Genomic DNA, 27,651 nt, shown 5'->3' with positions numbered 1-27,651 from the left:
TGTCTGAACTTCAGAGTTGCATTCTTTGGGAAGGAAGGTAGGGCAGGTGAGGCTTAGGTAGTTTGTGCTTTGAGAAATATTTGTAATAACATCATATTATCTCAAATTTCCCAATAAACTAAATTTTTGAAAAAATGAAACTTTTAGAAGTCATGTCTTTTTTTTTCAAGAATAAGTTCATCTTTAAGCAAAACAAAAATGCACATATTTTTGCAGGAAAAAATGTGTATTTTTTTCTGATGAGCCTGCTGAGAATTGCACCTTTAATGGTACAGTATAAGGCTTGTGCAGACACTGCCTCCAGCTTGCCTGCCCGTACTTCCATACAGGCAGACAGTTACAAAGCTGAGGGCAGCATCAATGAACTACGAAAGTGCTCATCAGCGGCAAGATAATATTAATATTTCCCTATCAAACTTTCCTGGATAAGGAAGTATCAAGTATCGCTCAGAGTCTTTATTGCAGAATGATCACATCACAGTGGACAGAGTGCAACACTTTGTCCACTATGATGTGATCATTCTTCAATAGACTTTGGACAGTATTTGATGATCTGAGGTGTGCTGGCAAATGTGTACGTTTGCTCATCAGCACCCTTGCAGTTCATTGAGAACTGCAAGCTGTCTGCTGTGGTGGCAGAGTGGACTTGTAGTTCAATCGTAGGCTTCTGTGAATGTGGCGCAGCCCCAGAAAGCTTTCTTGTTTTTGAAAACTGACAGCAGGTATGGGGAAAAGTTGGTGGTGGTGGTGGTGGTGGGAATCAGACCTGGAGCATGTTACAACTTACACACTAAGCATTAAAGAGGATCTTCACCCTGTGAACAAAAATGTAAATGTCAGCAGTTACAAATACTGTAGCTGCTGACTTTTAAAAAAACACACTTGCCTATCCCTGGATCCAGTGATGTCTTCAATTGACTCAGCTCTTTGCCGGTCTTTGGGTCCAGGCACATCCTAACTGTGGGTAGTGGACTGTAACTCCTTGCGGCTTCACAGCTGGCTGCACATGTGTTGGCTGCACATATACGAGCCGCGCTGCACCTTGCGACTGGTCCCACAGTCACCTGGGACCTGTGATATATTTAAAAGGCTGCGGGGAAAGGGGAGGCTTCCGCTTGGATCGCCATGGCGATGCCACCAGAAGTACGAGCCACCAGACCCTGTCTGAAGAAGGAGCCTATTGAGCATGCTCCGAAATGCATTACCGTCCCCTTCACCTGCTACATCTGACTCTGCTCTCCAAGCTTCATTTTTGATGCACAGGCACATCCTGGACTCAACTTCCTGATCCTATAGGCATAGTTTGCTGCTGGATGTCCCACCTGGATCTAATTACCACACGATGAGTCTTTTTAATCATTTATCTTGTAAGTGCAAATTTTCCATTGTTTACTGAATAAATTGTCAATACTGCACTTAGAGGCGCCTTCCTCTCTTTTTCTCTTTAAACATGGGAGAGGAGGAAGGAAGGAGGAAGAAATGCAGAACTTTCCCTTTTGGGTGAAGTTCCGCTTTAAACATGTTAAACACTACCCCCTAATGTGTAACATGCTTCAAAAGGTGAACCTATCCTTTAGGTTTCTAAATTGCCAATTTCAGGTAAATATTTAGAAAAAAAAATCTAATTTTCTTTATTGTACGTCACGGGACACCAAGCAGGCTATATTCATTATTATCTGGGATGTCCCAAAGCAGTCCATTTGAGGGGAAGGGAGACACCGATCCCAGACACCATAATCATCCCAAGGACCTACTCCGCCGCCCGTAACACATTGCGGCCAAAAGCAGCATCTTCTTTCTGTAGCTCTAACATCCACTTGGTAGAACCTTGTGATTGTATGCACTGAAGACCAGATAGTGGCCTTGAAGACCTGAGTCATCAACACCTAATCACGAGTTGCCCAAAAGGCTCCTACACTTCTGGTAGAGTGCGCCCTAACCCGAAAGGGTGAGACCTTGCCCTTCAGATCATAGACTTGAATAATTAACTGGCGGATCCAACAAGAAATAGTTGCATTGGATGCTGCTTGCCCTTTTCTGGGCCCTTCTGGTAGCCCAAACAAGGAATCACACCTTCTGATTTCAGATAGACTCTGATGACTTGTTCTACATCCAAATAACGCAGCAATTTCTCTCCTGGCAAATGAGGATTTGGACAAAGAGAGGATAGGACAATGTCCTCATGCAAGTGAGAACTAGAAACCACTTTAGGCAAGAAAGATGGATAAAGGTGCAACACCATCCTATCCTGGTGTAAGATCAAGAAAGTGCTGCCAGCTAGAACACCCTTCTTGTTGAAGTGATTGCAATTAACAGTACTTTTTCCAGTCAAAAGGACTAGTGAATATCGCAAATGGGTCCAAACAGCTTCTTCTGAAAGATAGCCAAGATCAAATTTAAATTACAAGGGTAGCCTGACAGGAGGGACCATACAAATCACCCCCTGTACAAAGGCCCGAACCAGGGAGTGCGAAGCAATATGCCTTTGAAATAATATGGACAAAGCTGAAATCTGACCCTTAATGGTGCCCAAGACCAACCTCATTTCCACACCTGTTTGGAGAAAGGGGAGAATCCTCCCAATCACATACTTCCTGGAATGCCATCCTTTGGCCTCACACCAGTAAATGTAAGACTCCCAGACACTGTAATTGATGTTCCTGGAAATTGGCTTCCTAGCGTTCAACAGTGTAGAAATGACAGGACCTGAAACCCCTCAGTCCCTCAAGATTCTAGCTTTAATAGCTTCTTTCTAGCTTCAAATTTACTGACCCTGAAGTAGGGTGCCATATTGGGACCTGGAACAGTAGGTCCGCTCGGTCTGGAAGGGCCCATGGACTGTCCACATCTAGTTTTACTATATCTGTGTACCAAACCCTCCTGGGCCAGGCCAGGGCTACCAAGATCACAATTTTTTTTCCTCTCCTCTCAGATCCTGAGCAAAAGGTGCAGCAGAAGCCGAATCTGGGGGAAGGCATAATTTAGGAAGAACTGATCCCATTAATTCACCAGAGCATCCATCCCAAATGCAAGTGGGTGCCTTGTTCTGGACATGAACTTGTCCACCGTGCTGAACCTGGATACCAATAGATCTGTGTTTGAGGTACCCCAACGCTGGAAAATTGTAGTGAAAATCTCGATGTGCAGGGACCACTATCCTTGAACTAACTGCTGGCGACTGAGAAAATCTACCTGCCATTTCTCTACCCCCAGAATGTAAACTGCTGACAGAGACGGCACATGAAGCTCTGCCCAAGCAAGAATGTGATTCACCTCCTCCTGGGCCATCCAGTTCCTGGTGCCTCCTTGGTGGTTGGTGTAAGCCACGGCCGTGTCATTTCCGGACTGGATCCTGACCGTATATCCGTGTAACCTAATCATCCAAAACTTCAGAGCAAAGCGAATTGCTCAAAGATCCAGAACATTGATGGGCAAACTCTTCTCTGGCCGAGTTCGCTTTCCTTTGACTGTGGCTCCCTCCAGTACAGCCCCCTAGCCAAAAAGGCTGCCATCCGTGGTTACTATCTTTCAAACTACTGGAAGAAACAACTTCCCTATTTCAAAATTCCAAGCCGCCAACCACCAATTCAAATTCTGCTTTACCCTGGGGAACAGAGACATCTAAAGCTTGGACCTTCTTGTTCCAGACAGACAGAATGTTTCTTTGCAACAGTCTAAAGTGGAACTGTGCATAGGGAACTGCTTCAAATGGTGATACCTTCTTCCCCAGCAACCTCATGCAGAGGCATATGAATGGATATCTTTTTCTTCTCACATCTTGTTTCTGATCTCTCAGAGCATGGCATGTCCTTGGGGGGCAGGAAGACTTTTGTCTGTACCGTATCTAGCACCAACCCAAAATATTCCAGACTTCAAACTGTCTCCAAGGCCAATTTCTCGAAGTTTAGGATCCAGCCTAGGTGTTATAGAACATGTACTGAACAAGCCACATTTCACTTTAGGCTTGGAAAAGACTACTCCCTGAGTAATAGGTCATCCAGATACCCTAGTACTGATATTCCCTGGGCTCTTAGTAGGTCCAATACTGGAGCCAGAATTTTTCTGAAAACACAAAGGGCTGTGGCAAGCCCGAAGAGCAGAGCCACAAATTTAAATTTTATTACCTTCTACTGGAAACCGTAGAACCCTTTGATGAGGTTGGAATATTGTTACATGAAGGTATGCTTCCTTCATGTCTATGGATGCTAGAAAATTCCCTATCTGCAGCAAGGCTAATACTGAACGGACTGATTCCATTCAAAAAGAATGAATTAATAGAAATTGGTTCAGAGCCTTGAGACCTAGTATAGGCCTCACGTCCCTGTTTGGCTCTGGAACCGTGAACAGGTTAGAGTAGAAGCCCCTGAACTTTTTGCTTGAGGGCACTTCCACAATTACTCCTTGAGACAGCAATCAATCAAGTGCTTGAAATAAAGAATTTTTCTTCAGCTGGTTTGTGGGTACATTGGACTTTAAAAACGGAGGAGGGGCAAGAACCTGGAACTCTAGTCTGTACCCCTGAGAAATCGTGGAAATGACCCACTTATCCTGAATCACTTCTACCCAGGCACTTGAAAACTGCAAAAGCCTCCCCCCCCTACCCGTACAAGTGGGAGCATCCCTTCATAAAAAGGGCTTAGGGACAGCCTTAGCGGCTTTCTGAACCCATGGTTTCTTTGTCCCTTGTCCTTGATGTCTGCCTATAGATCCAGATGCCTGTGGGTGCCGAAACTGAGGAAGTAGCAGCAGGAGTACTTGAACCCTTAAAGGATGGATGCTTTCTTCTCCTCTTAACTGATAGGAGAGAACCTTTCCCCACTCTAAATTCTCTGGATGTATTTATCTAAATCATCAAACAGGCGCTCACCATGAAAAGGAATCCAACCAGCAATTTTTTGCAAAGTAATTCTACTGACCAGCTTTTCAACCATAAGATTCTGCACATGTGTACTGAGAGGAGAGCCAATCGTGAAACCTGCTGTATTGAATTCTTAAGGGTATCCACAGCAAAGCACAAGGCACGGGGCAAATCCGCTCACTGACCAGGAAGATTCTTAACCAACTGCTTAACACCCTTCAGGATTGACATACGCCAACTACCGCCACCGCAGGTTGTGCAGCAGACCCAACTAGAACAAAATAAGCCTTCAGTAATGATTCCAGCTTATCATCAGCTACATCCTTAAAAAATTGGGCAATGTCCACTAGATAAGTGAAACTTTTATTCAAGGAAGACACGGCTGCGTCAATTGCTGGCATGCTCCATTTTTCAACAACTTTTTCCTCCATGGAACACAACAGAGAAAACCTCTTGGGGAGGAACAACTACTCTATCCAGGTGACCCCAGGCAGCATATACTACCTGCTTTAAGAGCAGATGCAATGGAAAGGCTGGAGCATTCTGCAGAGACCGCATCAAACCCAAGGAGGAGTAGGAGGCCTCAGAAGCCTCCAATGGAGGAAGTTTGAGTGGACCATTTCCGTAAGAGATTGGACCAACAATCTCTAGGAGAGGTTGACAACGCTTGGCCCTCCTTAAGCACGGACTTCCCTGAAGCTGGGTCTTCCACCTGACCTTTCTACAACTCCTCAACAGCCACTTCCTCCATATCCTCTTCTGCTCCAAAGCAGTAGGATCAGGGGAGAGGGGGGGGGGTGTGTTCATGCGTCTTCCTTCCCTGTGTAACAGAGGAAATCATGCCAGCTATTTTATACTCCAATCCAGCCAAGGCAAATACTAAATCATCCTTAGTAACTTGTGCTGAAGCAGACATATTGGTAGTAGCCACAATGCCAGACAAGCGAAGTGGCTCCGATTGCCCAGTAGCCTCTGGTCTTTCAGGGGAAGTCCACACAGTGCAGCTTTGACCAGGATCCTTAGAACCCAGCGAAGATGCACATGTGCCCCTTCCTGCTGTGGTTCCCCCACTCCGCTGTCTAGAAGACATTGCTTACTCTTAAGCGAATTTACAATAATGCAACTGGGGCTTGTGATTAAAAAAAAAAACTTAATACACCAGTACAGCACCCCACTATGCAAAACTGTAATCCAGCATATAGCAGCTATCACAACCTAGACTGCCAAAAGATGCAGCACCACAGCAACAACCAGCCAAACCACACCCCAACAAGGACTCACATGCCCAAAAGGATGTGTGACGTGACAAGTGCATTTGCAAGAAAGGGTGCTACTGTGCGTGCATGGCATATGTGCATGCTCGTCCTTAGAAATTTTTTTTTAAGAGAAAAAGGAAAGGGGAAAACTAACCAATCTTGCCGCAGGGGTCTGCTAATAAACAGACACCCAATCTTCACCCATCACAGCGGGTCACATCACTGAAGGACCTTCAAGGACTCGGTCCCCCTATGTTTTTTGGGGTCCACTCCTGTGGACCTGTATAGCACCCTGCAGGAAACTGGCTTGTTCATTTAACAAAAATGCTTAGGGATCCGTAACGTCCAGCACCAAAAGGGTTGCATTACAACAAAACCTCTATCTCTATATGAGTATACCATTTATTTTAGCGTACAGCCATCCAAATGGATCTGATTAACCAGTCCCTTGATCTTTATAAGAACTATTTCTGGGTCCAAACCACATTCTCATAGAGAACTGAACTTCACAGACCTTCGCCTTTCAGACACTGGCAAAAAAAAAAAAACTGACGTACTTCCTATGTAGGAAGGGTTATACAGAGGAGGACTTCCTGTCTGCTTTGGTCTGCCAGTATCCATTCACCTATAGGTGGCGCATAACCCAGACAGTAATGATTATAGCCTGCTCTATGTCCCGATGCATGATAAAGAAATTATACTTTGTAATCTCATTGCATAATTTATTTTGGGCTGTCTGTATTCTTTCCCTTTGCTTTGATCAACATCCGTATACTGTGTACGTATGCAACTGGATTCATTTATTGGTTTTTTTTCAGCCTTAGAGGCATTTCTGCATTTATTGTAGACAGCAAACACCCCTTGTTTTATAATTTACCCTTCAGTATTCCCATTTGAGTGAGTTTCCTCCCCCAGAGCCACTTTAAAGGCACTTCAGTTAAAATCTCTCTCTGGTTCCGCTCTCCTTTTTTTTTTTCCACATCTGCCCCTTTGTCCTCCGTTCGTGCTTGCTCATTTTTCGACTTTCTCTCAGCACTCTTCCTTTGCACTTCTTAATGTTGTACTTGCTATGCATTGCCCCTCATGCAGAGCATTAAGTGTCACTAGTGATTATTAGGTGACTCTGTGACCTCATTACAGTAAAACAACGTCTTGAGTTGCTGCTCAGCATCTATGCCGGCAGAATTGCAGATTGATTTGGTTTTCTTACGAAAATTAACTTCACTGTATGATTTTTAAACATGATGTGCAGTATCAAATCTCATTGACCTTTGCAAATCATTTCTGCAGTTAAAATGTATTTCTTTGATTATGGTCTGTGTTTTCTTGTGATATTTAGTTTTCACTTTTCCATTGCTCGTTTACAACTTTTGGATGATACTTAATTGCTACTGGTAATAATGATTTGGCAATCTGTGGTATCCCACTGAGAGCATAATAATAATTGTGCCATGTTAGCTAAGCCGAGCATTTGAAAAACTTGTATTAGACTCCTAGTAATTTTGTTGCAGTGCTTTGTGTGGAATTTTGTATACTGAATGACTAGTTGCTTTGGAAGTTAGAACTACTCAGTATTCCTATTGCATTTAGCCAGTGACATGGCTTGGGCTGACCTTAACCCTTGTGACAAAGGGATTGTGCAGTGTAGTTTAGATCTGCCTACAACATGCTTTAAGCAGTCATTTAAACATATTTTTCTTTTGTCGGATCCTCCCTTATTGTGAAAAAGACAGAACTACAGCAATGTCCTTCACGTATCTATGTTTTAAATTAAAATTGCAACCTTTCTAATGTACTTGTTATCATAAGTAGAAAGGCCAAATGGCTGGGAAATATGATAAACTTTAAAAAAAAAAAAAAAGAAATTAAAACACCCTTTTCTGTGTAAGGAAGCAGTGGTCTCTCTGCTTTCAGACACATTTAATGCATGCATCTCAGAGCTAGAAATCTGCAGTCAGAAGGGTGTGGGAGCTTTGCTAATTGCCGAGCTGTAGGTTTAACTCAGCAGTGGGCATGGCGGACCTCTTCAGAGAGGCCACTGCTACTTCCCAGAAAGCAAGGGTAAAGGAAAAAAAACTGTAAGAATTGTGAACATCTTTTGTTTTAAAAAATTTTTATTTAGGCTTTAAAGGCTAAATTCACCTTTAATAACATGTTACACCCATTTTCAGGGTGTAAAATGTTACTAAGCCGTAGCCCCCCCCCCTATACATTATTGTGGTAGTTGGCAGGGGATGGATGAACTACAAGTTCTGTCTGTCACTACGGCAGGTGGCTTAAAGTTGAACTGTGAGGGTGCTGGTGAGCGCTCTTGTGGTTTACTGACACTTCTGCACTTCAGTAATGGTCAGCCTGTACAGGAGGTATGGTCAGAGCAATGTACTGAGTCTGCAAGAGCCTGACATTGCACCCATGATCTGCTGATCGTGGGTGCAATACTCTGCAGGCTAGGAAAAAAAAATGATAAATGCACATTTTTTTTGTCTACCTTCAAAAAAATGTGTATTTATTATTATTATTATTATTATTATTTATTTTATTTTTTTTCTTTAGTGAGCTTATCCTTTATATTTCAATATTTTTTATTGAGTTTCAAGAGAGTATACATAAAGAAGTATTTGAAGATAACAGTTAAACTTACAAATACAGTGCAAATATATCATGCAGTAGAAGGCAGATACAAATTTGCATCATTATATGGTAAACCGCAGTAGTTCAATTCTATGAAGTTTGTGTATTTGAAAGGGTATGGGCCGGATATTTAACGTAAGACTTAGTGCTAAATTGTTTGGAGTACCATTTAAAACAGACCACTTGTTTTCGGCTCTTTGCAAGTGTCCTACAGAGGATACTATCATGTGTTCATATGTGCCATGGGTGTGCATCAATGTGATAACTTCTTCTCTGAGGAGGAAGTCAGATGTTTGCCAGTGGCATGTGATTACTAGGCGGGCAGCCAGTAATGGATGTGTTATTACACAGTGGTATTATGTCGGAAAGGTCTCTATTAAATAATGCAAGTTCAGGAGAGAGTGTAAAGGGAATTTTGATAATATCTTTAAGTAGGGGGGAGATGTCCTTCCAAAACGCTCTCACAATGGAGCATTCCCATAAGATATGGAATAGGCTACCTTTGTTTCCACAGTTCCTTCAGCATGATGGTGAAGTTGCATTCATTTTATGGATAGTGTTTGGGGTGATATACCAGCAAAGATTTATCTTATGGGTGAGTTCCCATAAGTTTGTCGATTGTGTGTTTGTTAATGGAACTAATAGCTGTTGTTCATTGAGAGTTAGTAAAGGTCTGTCCTAGATTCAGTTCCCATTTTGCAAATGTGTGTGTGTGTGTGTGGGGGGGGGGGGGGGTTAGTAAAAATTGTTTTGTAACAAGTTCTAAAAGTGTGTGATACCCTTTAATGAGGTGTGTTTGTTGTTTAAGTATTTCCATGCTGCTTTGTTTATATGTTGCTGGAGATAGATTTTTTTGTTGTTGGCAATGAGCAATTTGTAGGTACTTATAATGTCAGACAAGCATATTGTATACATTGATTGTAGTGTAGAGAAAGGTTTCATTGCCCCTTGATAGTATAGATCTGCGACCAGAGTGATACCTTTATCCAAGCAGGATCAAAGATCCATGTTGGGAATTAGAAGTTGAAATACCGTAATAGGGATGGGCATGCACATCGGGTCCGTGCCTAAGGGTGCCTTCTGAAGAAAGCATCTAAAGGCTAAGACTGAGGCAATTAGTGTGGGGGAAATCGTTCTATCTTTACTTTGGACACGGTTTACACTTATGAGTCAGTTGTAGAGATTATGGGCCAATATTTTTGTGGATTCGATGTCTTTCCATTGGGAAGTAACGTTAGAAGAAAGCCATGTTTTATGTTGTGCCAAAATGGTTGCTTTGTAGTAATCTTTGATATCAATGTACTGTATCCTGCACCTCCTGCAGTCCTATGTTCTATCAGTTTGGAGTGTGAGCTTCTAACTTTTTTGGTGTGCCATATAAAATGTTTTAGAAACGATTGTATACTCCTAAAATACTTTTCAAGTATTGGGATAAGTAAAGATCTGAATAGGTATAATAACTGGGGAAGTTTAAGCATTTTAAAGGCTGCTAGTCATCCTGACCAGGAAAGGTTGTGTTTGGAGATCTGCTCAAGGTCTTTCATAAGATTGTGTAAGAATTTGTATGAAAGAGGCTGATTTGGTCAGTTGAATCCCTAGGTAAGTGATATGTTCTTTGGACCATATTTAAGGATATTTTTTTGTTGGGGTAAGAGTCCCAGATCTAACACAGAGGATTTAGTTTTGTTCACTCTGTAATAGGATACATCACTAAATTCTGATAATATATTTTGTACCGAAGCCAGGGAAGCAATGAGGTTTGATAATAGGAGGATGACGTTGTCTGCAAACAAATTTATTTTATGAATTTTTGATCCTATGTTGAAGCCTGATATCTCCTTATGAGATCTAATTCTCTCAGTTAAGGGCTCTATGAGAAGATTGAAGATAAGGGGTGAGAGGGGGCACCCCTGTCTGGTTCCATTGTAGATGTTAAATGATTTGGAAAGCATGGTGTAGCAATATACTTGGGCAGCAGGACATGTATATAATATCATAGAAGCCAAGAGAGAGAATAGGGCCATGAAAGACAAATTCTGCAGGGTCATAGCTAGGCATGTCCAATGGACTCTGTTGAAAGCCTTATCTGCATCTAAGGATAGTAGCAGAGAAGGTATTTTGTGGTATTCAGCGTGGTGTATAATGCTAATCATACGCCTAGTAGTGTCAGATGTTTGCCGCCCTTTGATGAAACTCGATTGATCTTGGTGGATTAGATTTGGAAGTATCTCTATCAATCTGTTTGCTAGTATTTTAGCGTATAATTTAAGATGATTTAGAAATGATATTGGGCAGAAATTTTGAGAATGGATCAGTTTCTTTCCTGCCTTTGGTAAAGTAATAATTAGTGCTTTTAGCATTTCGCTAGGGAAAGCTGAGGAGGAGGCATCAGTGTTTTAGAGTTTTGTTAAATATTGTCTGTTTTATCCCAAGAGTAGTAAGATCGTACACTTCCCTCCACCACTGCATCTTCACTTCTACCCAGGAGCAGCAAAAATCTACCCTCACCCAAACCTGGCCCTACTCTAAGTTAAGAATTCACCCTGTGTATTGTCTCAGGCTTTAAAACCACTTGCCAAATGCCTAACTGGGCAGCACAGTAGCTAAATGGTTAGCACTCCCGCCTGGCAGTATTAGGGTCGTGGTTCGAATCCCAACCACGGCACCACTTGCCTGGAGTTTGCATCTTCTCCCTGTGCCTGCGTGGGTTTCCTCCAGGTACTCTGGTTTCCTCCCACACTCCAAAGACATGCTGGTAGATTAATTGGCTCCTGTCTAAAATTGTCCCTAGTATGTGTATGTATGAATGTGAGTTAGGGACCTTAAATTGTACACCCCTTGAGGGTTAGGGACTGATGTGGATGTACAATATATATGTAAAGCGCTGCGTAAATTGACGGCGCTATATAAGTACAGGAAGTTAATAAATAAATAAAAGGTTCTAGTTGGATATCCTTAAATTGTATGTAGTATTCCCCTACATAGCCATCCGGTCCTGGTGATTTTTGGATCAGGAGGGAATCTATGGCTTTACTTATCTCTGAGTTGGTGAAAGCTGAGTTAAGGAACTCTAATTGTGTATCGGTTAAGCGTGGTAGCTTTAGGTAGCTGCTTTTAGAAAGGATTAAATAGAAACAGGTTCTGGTTGTGTAGTCGCTGGGTCATCTTTTAAGTTATACAATTTTTCATAATAGGCGCTAAATGCTTCTGCAATATCCTGTGGGTTGCTAAGTTTTTCTTTCGCAATAGGATGATATAGAAAAGGGATATGTAACTTTGTGCTGTGACCTTTAATTTGGTGGCCCAAAGATTTGCCTGGTTTATTGCTAGAGACATAAAATTATATTCTGGCATGTTTTTTTTTTTCAAATCCTTCCAGGAGGAGGGATTGTAGTTCTAACCGTAATACACCTAGTTTTTGTTTTAAAATTGCTTGGGGATAATTTCTGTTCAAGGTATCAATAGCTTGAATTTCGGAAATCAAGTTATGAATTTGCTGCATCCTCCTTCTCTTAGCCCTAGCTCACAATTGAATAAAATGTCCTCTCATGAAAGCCTTGTGTTCGGCCCATAGGGTAGTTGGGTTCAATACTGAATCCGCACTCAGGTGAAAGAAGTCTTCCAATCTTTCTCTTAGGATTTTCGTATATATGAATTAGATTGCAAAAGTTGTGTACTGATCCTCCAAATGTAGGTAGGATTAGATCTTGAGCTGTCTTCGATGGTAATACAAATAAGTGAGTGGTCGGAATGGGTAAGATGTTCGAATGCGACACTTTTTGTAATCACCTTTAATCTGTAAAGAACAAGTCGATGAAGGAATCGGAGCTATGGCATGAAGAGAAAAAGGTGAAGACTCGCTCGCTTGCATGTTGGCTGCAATTGCATCTTCTGGTTGGCATATGTCATAGACTTGGAATTCAGATAGGAGCGGGGTACAAATTTGGTTTACTTTGTCTAGAGGAGGCTGAGGAGTCCAACTGAGAGTCTGGAACGATGAAATATCCACACCCGATAAGAGAATGTTTTTTGTATAATTTCTTTAGATAGCGTACTTGGGGTACGTTAGGTGCCTTCGTGTTGACTATTGTAAAGAGAGAGTTGTTATTGGTACATATGAGAATAATGGATCGGCCTTCGTTGTATGTAATGTGCTCGTGGAGTTGGAAAGACACTGTGTCTCTGAGTGCTATTAATACACCTTTTTTCTTTGCTGGAGCATTCGCCAGAAAGATATGAGGAAAGCTTTTGTTGGAACATACCGGTTGATGTGTATGAGCTTATCCTTTAAATAAGCATTATGGTTGGGGCCTTACTACTAAACCTAAGACAAGACTTCCATCTCAGCTAGCTTTTCCCAAAGTAGGTAAAGTCATTTTTCTTCCCTCTTGGCTCCTTTTCACAATGCTTGCTTTCATCAAAGTCTACATTAGTGTATAAATGAGTGTAAGCGTGTACACCTTCTATAAACTGCATAACAATCCCTTCCAGAATGGCAAAACTAGAGGTTGTATGTGTAGTGGTAAAATGACTTAATACAGTTTGTGCACGTTCACAGTTCCATCTATAAGCTGCAATTGCATCTTCTGGTTGGCAAACTGCAGGTAGCATTCAGACATGTATGATTGGTCTATGACTGTTTTCAAACCAACATTTCTTTTACATTAAGTCCTGAGAATATTATTATTTTTTGCATTACCTTATGTATGAAGACTGTCATACTATTTTAATTGACATTGCCCAATTGGAAGAATACTTTAGATTTAGTAAATTCTTCTCTCAAATTTGTTCCTAATTTTCCCGTTGTTCAGATACTTGAATTTCAGTTTGTATACTCTTGATTCTGTTACAAATTTGCTTTCCTGGAGTTGCCTTTTCTGCCTGGAAGGGACATTTTAGCACACAATAAACAATAGAGAAGTCCCTTGTGAAGACTTGAGACTAATAACCAGGCGCATGAAGGCTGGTTAGGTCAGGACCTTCTTGCAGCTGCGCAAGTCCAGTCCTGTATATAGGGCAACACTGCTAAAAATCTGACTGCTTGACCCTTCCTGAGGGCTGGGAACTATTTATTTTAGGAGCATGTGAATCCAAACATTACAAGCCACTGGCTACCTTTTATTACTTAACTATTGTATATTTTTTTAATTTTATTTGATATCCTCTATTAATTTACATCCTGCTTCATTTGTACCTTGATGTTTGGTTACGTTCTTCAGTGTTCCACAAACTGTCAAGCTGTTTATAACAGGCATTGCTTACAAAGTATCCATAGGTTTTTTCTTTTTTTGTTTGTTTCCTACAGTGTTTTATATATCCAGCAGTCCCTTATGGCCTATTGACACTTGTCTGTTTTCTTGCAGTAAAGCACAAGACTTACTGCATGGCATTACATTCTTTCCTATGTGGCTGACCTATGAATTGCAGTTCAGTGTCTTTTTATAAAGAAACTATAGAGCCCATTTACACCTACATGTGTGCATTATCACATTTTTTGTAGATTGCTGTCATAGGTGTTACTGGGCCCTTTCAGAACTTTTTCATTCTAGGCTACTAACCATAACGGCGATAACACATGTATAGTACTTATTTGGCAAATGTAACAATTCTCCTCTATAGTTGCATGCACAATTTACCAGTCTTCCGAAAATGAAGATGTCACCAATTCTCGAATCATGATTACCTGACTTGCAGCAGATCTAATTGATTTTAGTGGAATATTTGCACCCAGCAAAAATTGATGAAACAGCAATTATCCATATTCCACTATCACTAAATTTAATTTTTGATTTCTGTCCCTTTTGGTTTATCATGAGAACCAGTTGGTTTTTTTATATTTATTTATATTGTACCATTAAATGATTCTGTCATGTGCCTGGTTGAGGCTGAGCTGACGAGAGGGCTACCCTTACACCTCTTGACCTGTTTCCTCTGGGGTTGATGACGGGGTATAGCAGGGCATGGAGTGGTATGGGAGCCTGTATGAGATCTGGTTCGGAATGTCTCGGAAGCAGATTCAGAGCTGGAGCAGGCCAACTGGCAATAGGAAGAAGCTGGATCTTGAATACCTAGTCAGGCGGGCAGAAGTCGGCAACAAATGGCCAGCAGAAGTGTGGTCAGGAACTAGGAGCAGAGTCACATCTAGGCCAAGGTCAGCATCAAGTGAGCAGAAGTTGTACCGGAACAGTAGGCAGAATCAAGGTTGGGTCACAAGCAAGAGTCAGCAGCAGAGGTTCAGGAACAAGCAGGATGAACAAGCCGGGTCAGGATATGGATGAGCACAGAATCGGGTCTTTGTTGCCAAAAGAGCTTACAGTATATTCTCTCTAGGGCAGTCATGCATACAAATAAGCTAGTTTGATTAGCCTGCCGATATGTTTGGGGTTCAAAAGAAGAAACCCACAAAAACATACAATTAAATTCTATTAAAACAGTGGCACTGTGGGAATTGGTGCTAGAACCTCAGTATTGCAAAGCAGAAATGTTAATCCCTGCAACATCAGCTAATTTGTAGTAACCACAAATGTATGTGTATTTTTTCGTGGAAGTTTTGTAGCTGGCTACCATGTTGTTACTGTAAATGTCCTCCATACATGTCCATGCAGCTACAAGTTCCTGAGCCATTATGATCCCTGAGCTGCATTGGATAACTTGAGTATCTACTGAAGCTGGCTTTTCTCCAGCAGGCTTCCATTGCAGCAAAAAGTCAAGCACTCAGCAGCGGAGCTACAAATTGCTGGGAATGCTGTGACACAAACTTTTCATTGACTGCAATTTGGTGTTACTTCAGAGCAAAAACACTAAGAGAGCAATTCTATATCTTCTACAAATCGTTGCAACAAAATTGTGTATGTGACAAAATCCGCTGTGTTCTGCCTGCATCTAACAGAAGCTTTCTGTTCATAAAATACAGTGATAAAAATTAACCCATCTTTATTTTTGGCATGTAAACTCTTAGATGGCCTATCCATTTGCACTCCCCTGCGGCTTGAACTCTGCAAAAAAGGTCCCTTGTAACTGCATGTGACTTGCTTTTAAAAGCTATGAGGTCGCTTAACCTTCCCCTCCAAGAGATGATAATATATCTTGTGTTATTATCCAGTAACATAGACTCTGTCCTGTAGCTTACATCTGCTTCATGATCCCCCTTGGCTGTGGGAATGGAAAAAAAAAAAAAAAAAAAACAGATTGATGACAGTGTGAAATGCACCAGGGACTCGGTGTTGTAGCAGGGAGTGTAACACAAAGCCTGCAAAGTGTAAATAAGTTTGATAATGTCACTTATCTGACAGCTTTCTCCAAGCTTAGATCATCGAAGTCATCTTTTAACTCACTACCCCAGACAGGCTAGAGCAAGCTTTTGGCAGTCTTCTCTTGTTGGCAACGTATGTAATATTCCTTCAACCTTGTTGATGCAGCAAAACCTGGGCTCTCTGTATACAAGAAAGACTCCCATTCATCACTATGATAACTTGTTTGGAATATAGCTATGGGCTACATTCATTCAGTGTTATACCAAAGGAAATTCAAATCCTGTATACGCTATATATTTTTGTCAGTTGTATTGCTGCAATTTTATTTTTTTTATGTAATTTCCTGTGGGACTTAGTGCATCGAGCACATGGTCTTGTTCTGATCCTTGCAATGGTTGCTGAGGTAGCATGGCTGACATGCTCAGAGGGATGGTGCACACACAGGAGTGGGGATGGTGATAGGTGTTTAGGATTGACCATAAAAATATGCAGCGCTCATATGCTAGATAATATCATGATCGCATAGATTAAACAAAGATTCATGATTAAAATAAAGCATTAACATATTAAAATGTTAAACTAGTGACTTCTGTGGTGCATCCAAGGTTGAGAAACCAGAAGAAAGTTCGTGACTCTTGTGCTAAAGAACTGAGAATAGCTTGCACTAACCAGATGTCTCAGCACATGGAGCATGGAGTAATTAAGACCTTCTCCTGGTATTCTGAAAAGGAATCCACTGGAGAGGATGATGTCATCTTATCTCTCGCCACTAGATGTCATGTTCCCAGGACAGCAGGACAGAGATTCCAGAGGTGTACATCAGCCAATGGAGGGATTAATCCAGCACATCAGTCAGCAACCCACAGAAAGCCAGGAAGAATCGAGCACCTTCAAAAAGCCCGGGCTCCCTCCATAATAAGAGAGCCACAGGCCAGAAGCTTTGATAGTGTAGTAGGTATTTATTTGTGCAATAATTTCAAATAGTATAAAACACACACAATTCAAAATGCAGGAACCATAGGGCAGCTATATAATAAGTCCAGACAGTTGGGCGGCACCTCTCTGACGCGTTTCGTGTGACACACACGTTTTCAAAGGGGCGATCATGATATTATCTAGCATATGAGCGCTGCATATTTTTTATGGTCAATTTACTATCCGAAGTTCTCGAGGTTTACTTCCTATGCTAGCTGCTTGTTTGATAATTGATAAGAGAAATAAATGAATAAATAAATTAGACACCTAGCGCTGTTGCACTTTATTCTCTAGGTGTTTAGGATTGGACTCTGTATACATAGGGCACTGGGGTGAGTTTGACTGGATTCATAGATATATGGATATTGCTGTCTGTTTAGAGAAGCCTGAATACAAGGCAGGTGGAATGTCTCTCATTTTATATGGAGCAGTGCAGATATGGTGGCTGCATCCATGGGCTGGTACTTTGCTCAGTGGCAGTAAGGGCAATCATGAACCATTGCCAGGCAAATACTAGCTGGTGACTTGAGTTTTTAATGACAGCTCTTGTCTCTGGCAGCAGGCCTGTGCTGGAGAAGACCGCTGTCATTGACAAAAACACAAGCTGTTCGCTATTACTGACTGAAAAAAGTTATGTTACAGCCCCATCTAGCACTGAGCAGGGAGTCAGCCCATGGATTCAGCCACTATGTCTTCAGTTTATGTACTGAGCTCTATAGATGGTGTCTACATTAAGTCTGCACTATCTACCACTACCTGGTGTTCTGGCTTCTCCAAACAGACAACCAACAATATCCAGCTAGAATGAGAGTAGATATGATTAAAAGAGCATTGCTCTAGAGATAGGGGGTGGTGGCTAAAATGATGTTGTAGCTCCCCCCATAGGAATGCCCATAAATTGGGCTTCAGCCTTAGGTGGAACTGACAACCTACAGAAACATAGAAAAAGATGTCCATTTAGTATACAGTGTGGCCACAGATTAGAGCAGGACCAAGTGCTGCATACATGGAGTCACCTGGGGGATTCCACAAGGATTTGAAATTGTTCTGATACTTTCTAAATATTCATGCTAGTGTTCTCAGCTTCATGTAAATTTTTAGGTCCTATACATTACATTTTTTTTATTTTTGTGTACAGTTTGTAAATGCATAGGAGTAGGAATGAATTTGGTTGTCCTTCAAACTCATCTCTAACCCAAACATTGAACTCCTGCTTCTTTGTACTGCAATGAGCTGTGGGCCTGTTCATTCCCCATCTGGCACCGCAGCTCATTGATGTACAAAGTAAAAAAAAGGGGAGCAGAGTTCAGGTTAGAGATGAATTTGAAGAATGCCAAAGCTCATTGCTTCATGTGAGCATGGGAGCAACACTATTTTTTAAAATTACATATGCAGATTCTGCTTCTTGCTTACAGTGACCCTTCCCTACCCTACAATTCCTTCTCTCAGTTCAAGTCAATATGGGTGCCTGCAAGCATAGTGGCAGTAGCATGGTCCAGCTGGGTTTTTTTTTTGGTTTTTTTTTAATCAATTTAGGACCCAATCATAGCTCTGTGTTGTAAGACGTGTTACATTGGCTGGTGTTCTGATGTGGCACCCCGTTGCACTTCCACAATAAACTTCTGTTAATGCAGAGTATTGCACTACTTTGCGAGGTTGATAAAAAAGCATTAAGGAAAAATGTAACGTCATCTCATCAAAACTACTATTTGTTTCCATGTCTGTTTTTGGCTAACATATCAGGTAAGGTGATGATGCAACAGGATGCACAGCATAATTACACAATGGTCCACTGTCTGTTCATATATAGCTTGGGGTTTTTACATATTATTATTATACAGTATTTATAAAGCACCAATAGTTCGCTCAGCGCTGTACATTACAAAGGGGGACAGAACATGTGACAGAACAATAACAATACAATGCAAAACGTGAGGGGATTGAGGGCCCTGCTCTTTCGAGCTTACAATCTAAGTGTTTGTAAATGATATCAGGAACGTTTTCGCATAATTTAACTTTTGTAACTTGTGCGACTTAGGTTTGTCGGTTCTTTAAACAGCAGCCCAGTTGCCTGTTTATCAGAGATTGCGTTGCCGAAATCTCCTTTGGCAGTAGCTGTGATGCAGTGCAGATTAAAAAGAATGCAGGAGCCTTTTGGTTGAATTCCAGATCCGCAGCGTTACAGTATGACAGATTGTAAAGCAAAGTAACACTAAAATGTTAGTAGGGCTCATTTGTTAAATAGGTCCAATCTAGGTTTAATCTATTGCCAGCCTGATCTTCGCTAGCTGTAAAACAGGCGGTGTCTGGATGCAGGCCAGGAAATATCACGATGTAGGATGAAGGGCTCCAGGAATTATATTTGCTGTGATGTTCTTCAGGCTAAACCCAAAACATCAACAATACCGATCCAACTTTCTGTGTCTGTGTTAAATAGAACTGACACTTTGAGCCTTGTGCCATAGTATTGGCATGTAATTTCTGACGGTGCACTTATAGCTGATAGGGATGTTTTTATACTGTCATGTAACTGTACACTGGTGCTGACTGAGATGTTCTTAATCCTTAGCAATATACAGTACAATTTAACACGTTCTTTAAAAAAGGAAAGTGGGATTAGTAGATATTTCAGTATATAAAATTACACTTCACGTCAACAGGGGAACATGGCCTATTAGGGCTGCCTCACATATATTTAAAAACTAAATTAAAGCCATTTATAAAAAACATTTACACACGTTAAAAATTACTGTATATCTGTAAGTCTTCAGTCACACTGAATCTGACTTTGAAGTCAGTCCGACTTTGAAGACATCTGTGTGACTTCATACACAGATGTCTATGCAAGTTGTACCTGAATTTGCAAAAAGTAGTGCATGAAGTACTTTCAAAATTGGTGGGACTCCAGCGGAATCGCATCGATATAACCGCTTCCTGAATGTGAGGAGGGGTGGACGCCGCTCTACTGATCCCCAGGAGTCAGACAGCGATGTGAGCTTTAGCTGGCCCTCTGATGCATTTCGCCCTGCCTATCGGGGGACCAAGCCCTCGATTGATGGGGCGAAAAGGATGGGGGGACGGGACTGAGCAGAAACTGTTAACTTTTTTTTTTTTTTTAAATGGTAAGTCTTATTTCTACCCTAACTGTAACTCTGCATCTGGAGTGTGTTTTTGTGGTGTGAATTGACCCTTAGTCTTACCCACTGCTTTCTGAATTGTAAGCACTGCCTCTGTTGCTGAAACCCTCCCATTGTGGAGGAGAAACATGTAGGAGATAAATGAAGGCGTATTTTGCTCGAGCAGAGAGGGAAAAGGAAATTATTCTTTACTTTTGGAGGCCTGTGCATCACTTTTTAACTAGATGTTTGTATGTGTTTAGACAGGACTTACAGGAGCCTTTTAGTTGCACTTTAAAAGCCCGACTCTGGGCACAATAAACTTACTAGTGTTAAAGCAGTGTTAAAGACTCCATTGCCTCAAAAGCCACCTCCCTTCAGGCATACAGCCTACAAATTTCTTCTTTACATGTGGAATTAGTAGAGCTCCTGTGGAACTTCTGTGCTCACTCTCCTCCTGGCCTGTTAAGAAAATGGGGCCTTGGACTGTGCGTTTTGTGAATGGTAAGCAGAAGAGAGAAGCAGAGACATGACCAAAGCTCTGGAGCCTGAAACCTTATATGTGAGCAGCCTGAAAGTACAGTGGGAACTGAACTAACCCCCCACCTGTAAGCAAGATGATTGCTGTAATGTAGAAGAAAGCATACCTTGATGGGAGGTGGCTTTTGAGGTAATTGAGTCTTCAAATGCTTTAACCCTTGTAAGTGTATTGTTCCTGGAGTTGAGCTTAAAGTGATTGTAAAGCCATATTTTTCTTTTAAATAAATGACGTCACACTTACCTGCTCCTTGCAATGGTTTTGCACAGGGCACCCCCGATCCTCCTCTTCTCAGGTCCCCCGCTGGTGCTCCTGGCTTCTTCTTCCTTCTGAGTGCCCTCATGGCAAGCGGACTGCTATGGGGGGCACTCACACAGTCTCGCTCCTCGCTCCCTCCTCAGCTGCATTCAGAAGGTTTTTTTTACCTTAATGCAGAGAATACATTAAAGCTTTTTTCACATCTATGTGTTTGGTGTGGCCCATGTTTTGCGTGGGCACGGCAGCCCATTCACTTGAATGGGCTGTTTTACATGCGGGAAACACAGGAGAAATGTCCTCGCACCTTTTTAAAACCACAGGCGCAGGGAAATTGCATGGCGCTTTTGCACCATGTGATTTCCTGCACCTGCAAACACACGTACGTTTAGATGCATGGGGGTGCCATTAGGAATGAATGGCAGTTCTGCTCCTCTATAAAAGGGCAGCGCGTTTTAGCTGCAGTTGGTTAGGGGTGTGGAAACAGGTGCCATTCCTGCAACCATCTACACAAGTGTGAACCTAGCCTAAGGTAAAAAATCTTCAGCCTTTAGAACCACTTTAAGATCTTAGTAAGCAGGACAGTGAACTAGAAGGCAAACATGTCTGGATGAAAGTTAAAGCCATTTAGAAGGTAGCTCATGTTCCTGAGTCTGTTTTTTGTGGGAATCTTTCATGAAATTTACCTTTAGGAAGCAACTGCTATGATGTTTCATGGGGACTAGCTCACAATCCCTTATATGTACTGTATATTGTCTGTGTGCCAATATTTTATTGTTTCTGATCTTTCTTCTTTCATCTTTTTGCATGGCACTATGTACAGGAAAGAGATGGAATGAGGGCAATCCTGGATTCCTATGACAGCGAACTGACCCCATCTGAACATACTCCTCAGCTCAGCCGTCGTCTCCGCGAGGCTGAAGAAATGGTGCAGAAAGTTCACGGGCACAATGCTGAGATGGAGGTACTTTGTTATTGAATAGCAAGATAACAGCTATAACAAGAGATCCAGCCTGCAGTTCTTTTGATGGCTCCATAGCTTTTTTCTGTTTTGTTTTCATTGTTATCTTATGAAAATATTTGCAAACACGTGTATTTGGTTATTCTGCATTTTGTATATAGACAGCAAAGTGGTATTATGTATCTTTTCCAAGATTTCTCAGTCTTTTTTTATATGATTTGACTTTTGTAGGCAGTAATGCTATGCACTGGCAAATTGCTACAGGTCTTGTTCTGTTGATGCAGTTAGACCTGTAAAAATAGCAAGCACCTTTTGATTATTCATACTTCTCTTACTTCCGTCCATTGAAGGAAACAGCAGAGATCTTGATTCTCTGACCTTTGAGCTACAGAGCTACCTTTAGGAGTGTGACACTAGACCAAAAACAAGGAGTGTGACACTAGACCAAAAACACTAGACCAAAAACAAGGATTGTGACACTAGACCAAAAACACTAGACCAAAAACAAGGAGTGTGACACTAGACCAAAAACACTAGACCAAAAACAAGGAGCGTGACACTAGACTAAAAACAAGGAGCGTGACACTAGACCAAAAACAAGGAGCGTGACACTAGACCAAAAACAAGGAGCGTGACACTAGACCAAAAACACTAGACCAAAAACAAGGAGCGTGACACTAGACTAAAAACAAGGAGCGTGACACTAGACTAAAAACAAGGAGCGTGACACTAGACTAAAAACAAGGAGCGTGACACTAGACCAAAAACAAGGAGCGTGACACTAGACCAAAAACAAGGAGCGTGACACTAGACCAAAAACAAGGAGCGTGACACTAGACCAAAAACAAGGAGCGTGACACTAGACCAAAAACAAGGAGCGTGACACTAGACCAAAAACAAGGAGCGTGACACTAGACCAAAAACAAAAGAACAGTCTAGGAGAGCCCCCCAACTTTTAGCTAAACTCCACCAACTAGTGTCCATAAGTAGGGACCTAAGCTCCCTGCTGAGAATCTTAGTTCCCTTTCTTGTTGCAGGGAATTCTTCTTTTTAATGTTTTTTTTTTTCTGTGTGATAATTACATCTCTGCTGTGCCATTAGGTATCGGACTGTAATTTCTTAATTTTTCTTTTTAATCTCTGCAATATTCCTGAATGTGTATTTTTTGGAGTGTCGGTGTATGGGGAGATTGGTGAAATGTGTCAGTGTAGTGACAAAAAGTGTAGAAATGTGCATCTTTGCAGTGACAGTGAGTGCAGAAGTCTGCATTTGTGTAGTCACAACGGGGAGAATTTGCACATCGATGCATTGGACATTTCAGTGGAGTGGTGTACCGGCTTCTATGAGCTGCGGTGTGCACTTAAGACGTAAGTGAAGTGACGTTGATTGGGGGCTCTTGCATCGGTGCATGCTTAAGGGGCCCGTGATTTGAAAACAAGCTGTGAAAGCGCATGATTGCGTGTTCAGGTGCAATTAATTTCAATGGCGCCTGAAAACACTGGGCTTTTGGTACGATCGTGGCGCATTTTTCCATGTGACAAATGCGCCGGGATCACGCAAACAAATTTGTGGTACAAATTGCGGTCCCGCGTTTTCAGGTGCCATTGAAATGAATGACACCTGAACATGCGATTTGTACGTTTTCACACTTTCACAGTACATTTTCAAATCATGGACAGAATATCGGTGATTCTACCTGTGATTTGAAATGCCCTTGTGTGAATGGAGCCTTACCCTATCCTAGCATATTCTCTTCTAAAGGTAAGTGCAAGAAACAAGTGGAAGAGCTAGCTCCACCCTCCCCTCTAACCTAGGTGCCAGGTGAAGTCACTTCCGTATGGTTTGTGTGGGAAAATAATACCTTGCTCTGGAACAGTACAGGAGGTATTGGGCTATTTGTTGCTATTACAATGTGCACCAGTCAATAGTTAATATTCACACTACACACTTCTGGCTCTCGATTGTTCTAGACACCTGGGTATTACAGGCCCAGCAAAAGCCCAGGAGAAGAAAGAGCTAGTGCTTTCTTTCACTCCCTGTTTTTTTTTCTTTTAACCATACTTAAAGATTAAGCCCACCTCCATACAAAAACATTATTCTCTACTTCATAGATATTATTATTATACAGGATTTATATAGCGCCAACAGTTTGCTCAGCGCTTTATTATTATTATTATTATTATTATTATTACATCTAGTTTATATAGTGCCAAAGGGTTTGCTCAGCGCTGTACAATAGAGGGGTGGACAATACATGAAACAGTACAGCACCTACAAGCAGCACACGAGGGGTTATAGGGCCCTACTCTTTCGAGCTTACAATCTAGGAGGGAGGGGGTAGTGGTACAGGAGGAAGTGGCTGTGGGGGATGGAGTGGTAGGAGGAATGAAGGAGAGCAGCAGTTAGGTGAGGGTGGGGTAGGCTTCCCTGAAGAGGTGGGTTTTCAGGGAGCGCCTGAAGGTGAGGAGGGAAGGTGACAGTCTGATGGATTGGGGTAGTGAGTTCCAGAGGATGGGGGAGGACCTGGAGAAGTCTTGCAGACGTGCGTGTGAGGAGGAGACCAGGGAGCAAGATAGGAGGTCCTGTGAAGAGCGAAGGGTACGGGTAGGGTGGTACTTGGGAATCAGGTTGGTGAGGTAGTTAGGGGCAGTGTTGTGAAGGGCTTTACAATATAAAGGGAGACAATACAGAAACAATACAAGAGGGATAGGAGGGCCCTGCTCCTTCGAGCTTACAATCTAGGAGATAATTTTTTTTATTGCGGTCTTTGTCCTTTTTGGAGGATGTCTCCTGTCTCCTTGTCGGAACAGGAAAAGATGGGAAATCTCTCCAAATGCGCCAAAAATACATTTTAGCATCCCCATTGCTCTTCACCGGTCTTCACTGGGACATGAATTGAGGGAAACGCTTTCTGAGTCACAGAGAGAAAAAAAACACTGACAGATGTGTTATTTGTTCCCCACACTAAACAAAAAAAAGGCTGGAGTTCTGCTTTAAACTGACCACACCGGTGTTTGGAAAAAGCAGGGGTTAGTGTTATGATGGTAATATCTTCCATAGCTCAGCTTATTTCTCTCAATCTGACCATTCCCCAGCACTGTGATAATGGAGGACATCTATATATACTATGAAAGGAGTGTGGATATGAAAAGCCCATGGGTTATGTGTGATGTACAGCAAGCAGCTTGTGCTGGCAGGGAGAAGGCTCTTTTGTTTTCTTTCTCGCACAGACAATGTCAACAAATTCAGCGAACCTCAGAACGGGATTCTGAGACATGACAGTCTGCTCTTCCCTAGCATTGTGCTGACATCCTAGCTGCAGAGAGCCCATTGCTTGTTGAGCATTTTCTTTCCAGCGCTAGACAGAGAACATGTACAAAGCAGGGGTTGTCTAAGGCAAACCCAGCTGCCTGGAAGGAGAATTCCCTGTAAATATAATTACATTAATAGTCCTTTTATTTCAACCTGTTTGGCTTTCTCTGAAACATTAATGAACAGGGATATGCTGGGCAGGCATGCTGACACATTGAATAGTTCCCCATGTTTTTTATGTTACGGAGTGATTTACCATGGCTGCGAACGCCATATGTATTCTAATCAGTTAATTATGAGCCTGACAATTCTGGCACATCAACATCCATATGCTCATGCTTTGTTTGCCAGTAGGACCAGGGGCTCAAATGGAAACCTGTTAGTCCTTTGACCAAAAACGATCACCTTATCAGTTCAGCAAGAACTCAACCTGGTATCCATATTCTTCTTGTTTCTGCCATTAATTGCAGACATTTTAGAAATTAAGGGTTAATGTCCTCATTAAAGTAGACCTTGCAATATGACACGCTTTTAAAGGGAAACAAGTATTCTTAAATAAATGACCCATTAAATATAAAGTGTATTCTGTGCTTTGTAACAGCACCTTTAGATGCATAAAGCACATGTAAATTTTGTATAGTGTATTTTGTATGCATTCTTTCTTTATCTTCAGGGCTGATGAGTAAACCATTTGAACATATTTGATCACTTATTGCTCAGGTAAATCCGTATGAATAAAAAATATTTCATTTTCGATGGTCAGGCAACATGTGGCACTCCAGCGTTTGCTGACAAGTTGGATGTGCAGTTATTTCTGCTGTAAAAATAGTATAATTTGATCCCCATCTATTTATTATTTATTTCAGGTACTTATATAGCGCCATCAATTTACGCAGCGCTTTTACATATATATTGTACATTCACATCGGTCCCTAACCCTCAAGAGGTGTACAATCTAAGGTCCCTAACTCAGGTTCATACATACACATGCTAGGGCCAATTTAGACTGGAGCCAATTAACCTACCAGCATGTCTTTGGAGTGTGGGAGGAAACTGGAGTACCCAGAGGAAACCCACGCAGACACAGGCAGAACATGCAAATTCCAGGTAGGTGGTGCCGTGGTTTGGATTTGATTCGGCGACCCTAGTACTGCCAGGCAGAAGTGCTAACCACTTAGCCACTGTGCCGCCCCAATTCAATTGTATTCAGGAAACACACACAGGCCTTCATCTGCCTCTAGCTAATACATTGTTGCATGATATATCAATTTAAGAGAGGCTATCTACAAGGAAGCAGTGCCTGATGGGCTGTCTTATTAGACTGTAAATGTACTAATGTAAATTAATGCAGGTTCATTTTATAAACTTTGTTACTATATAGTGTAATCCTACTTGTTCTGTATATGGGGGTTTGCAGCCATATTTGCTCATGTACGACAATCGCTGATCTTATTTCAGTGCCTGTTTATCAATCTGCTTATACTAACTGACAACCATACAGTATCTGCCAGCATAGATACATTTGTTGATACTCTTCCACCAAGAAACAAGAACCCACAATTTTCTTTGATATAACTTGAAACTGACATTGGTATCCATCATTCCATATTTATTTATTCCATATTTAATAAAAAATATTTTCTTTTGACTTATGAATCACCATGATATTTTAAATAATAATACAAATATAAAATAAAAATGACATTTAAACAAATGTTGGGCTCTTAACCTAATATTTTGTTGTACAACTTTTAGAGGCAGTCACTGCAAACAAGCAATCTCTCTTCATTTCTCCTGAAAAGTGATGATATTTAAAATAATTGTCTACTGTACTTGCATGCCTTTGGTATGGCAGGAAATAAAGCAAGTACATTTTAAAATTAGATAAAGTATTACTTATTGTACAAAAGACAGTTTAGAATGCCCTGGGCAGATTTGTTAGTACCCCTAAAAAAGATTGCAAACATTGGGATCAGGCAAACTGTTTTCAGTAGTTAGTATCACACGTCTTCAATCTTGTAATCAGATCGCCTATTTAAAAGGGAAAACATAGTCACTGTGCTGTTTAGTATCATCATGTGCACCACATATGGGCCAGAGAAAGAAAATGAAAGTATTGTCTGAGGAGTTTAAAGAAAAACAAAAATTACAGGCCAATATGTCAAAGATATAGACTCCAAGCAGCTTGATGTTCATATGACTACAGTTGCAAGTTGAAGGTCTATTGGAGTGCAGCCACCTTCTCTGGACGTGGACACAAAAGGAAAATAGACCCTATATTGAGCAGAAGGATAATGTGAATGTTAGAGTGAGAGCCAAGGAAAGTCTCTGAGAGGATAAAAGCTAAACTCCATGGTCAAGGTGCATCAGTGATTGCTCCATCCGTTGCATCTCCTGCAATGAGGTGCCTTGAATCTGTTCTGGGTACAATGAGATGTCAAGACTATCAAAGAATTCAGGAGAAAAATATACTGCCTAGTGTCAGAAAGCTTGGTC

General features: G+C 41.5%; 1 protein-coding gene across 4 annotated transcripts in view; it reads left to right on the top strand.

The window, feature by feature from the left end:
• Positions 1–27,651, top strand: part of MAD1L1 (mitotic arrest deficient 1 like 1) — a 1,068,146-nt gene that overhangs the window by 354,803 nt on the left and 685,692 nt on the right. For all 4 annotated transcript variants that reach the window (XM_089682390.1, XM_089682405.1, XM_089682399.1 and 1 more), the window contains one exon: positions 21,706–21,846. In XM_089682390.1, the coding sequence (XP_089538516.1) occupies positions 21,706–21,846 (141 nt within the window). The remainder of the gene's footprint in view (positions 1–21,705; positions 21,847–27,651) is intronic.

The sequence above is a fragment of the Staurois parvus genome, unplaced genomic scaffold (genome assembly GCF_062004578.1).
Source record: "Staurois parvus isolate SC_StPar_1 unplaced genomic scaffold, SC_StPar_1.0 ptg000018l, whole genome shotgun sequence".
NCBI lineage: Eukaryota > Metazoa > Chordata > Amphibia > Anura > Ranidae > Staurois > Staurois parvus.
The sequence above is the reverse complement of the archived record's forward strand: the minus strand, read 5'-3'. Positions and strand labels throughout refer to the sequence as shown.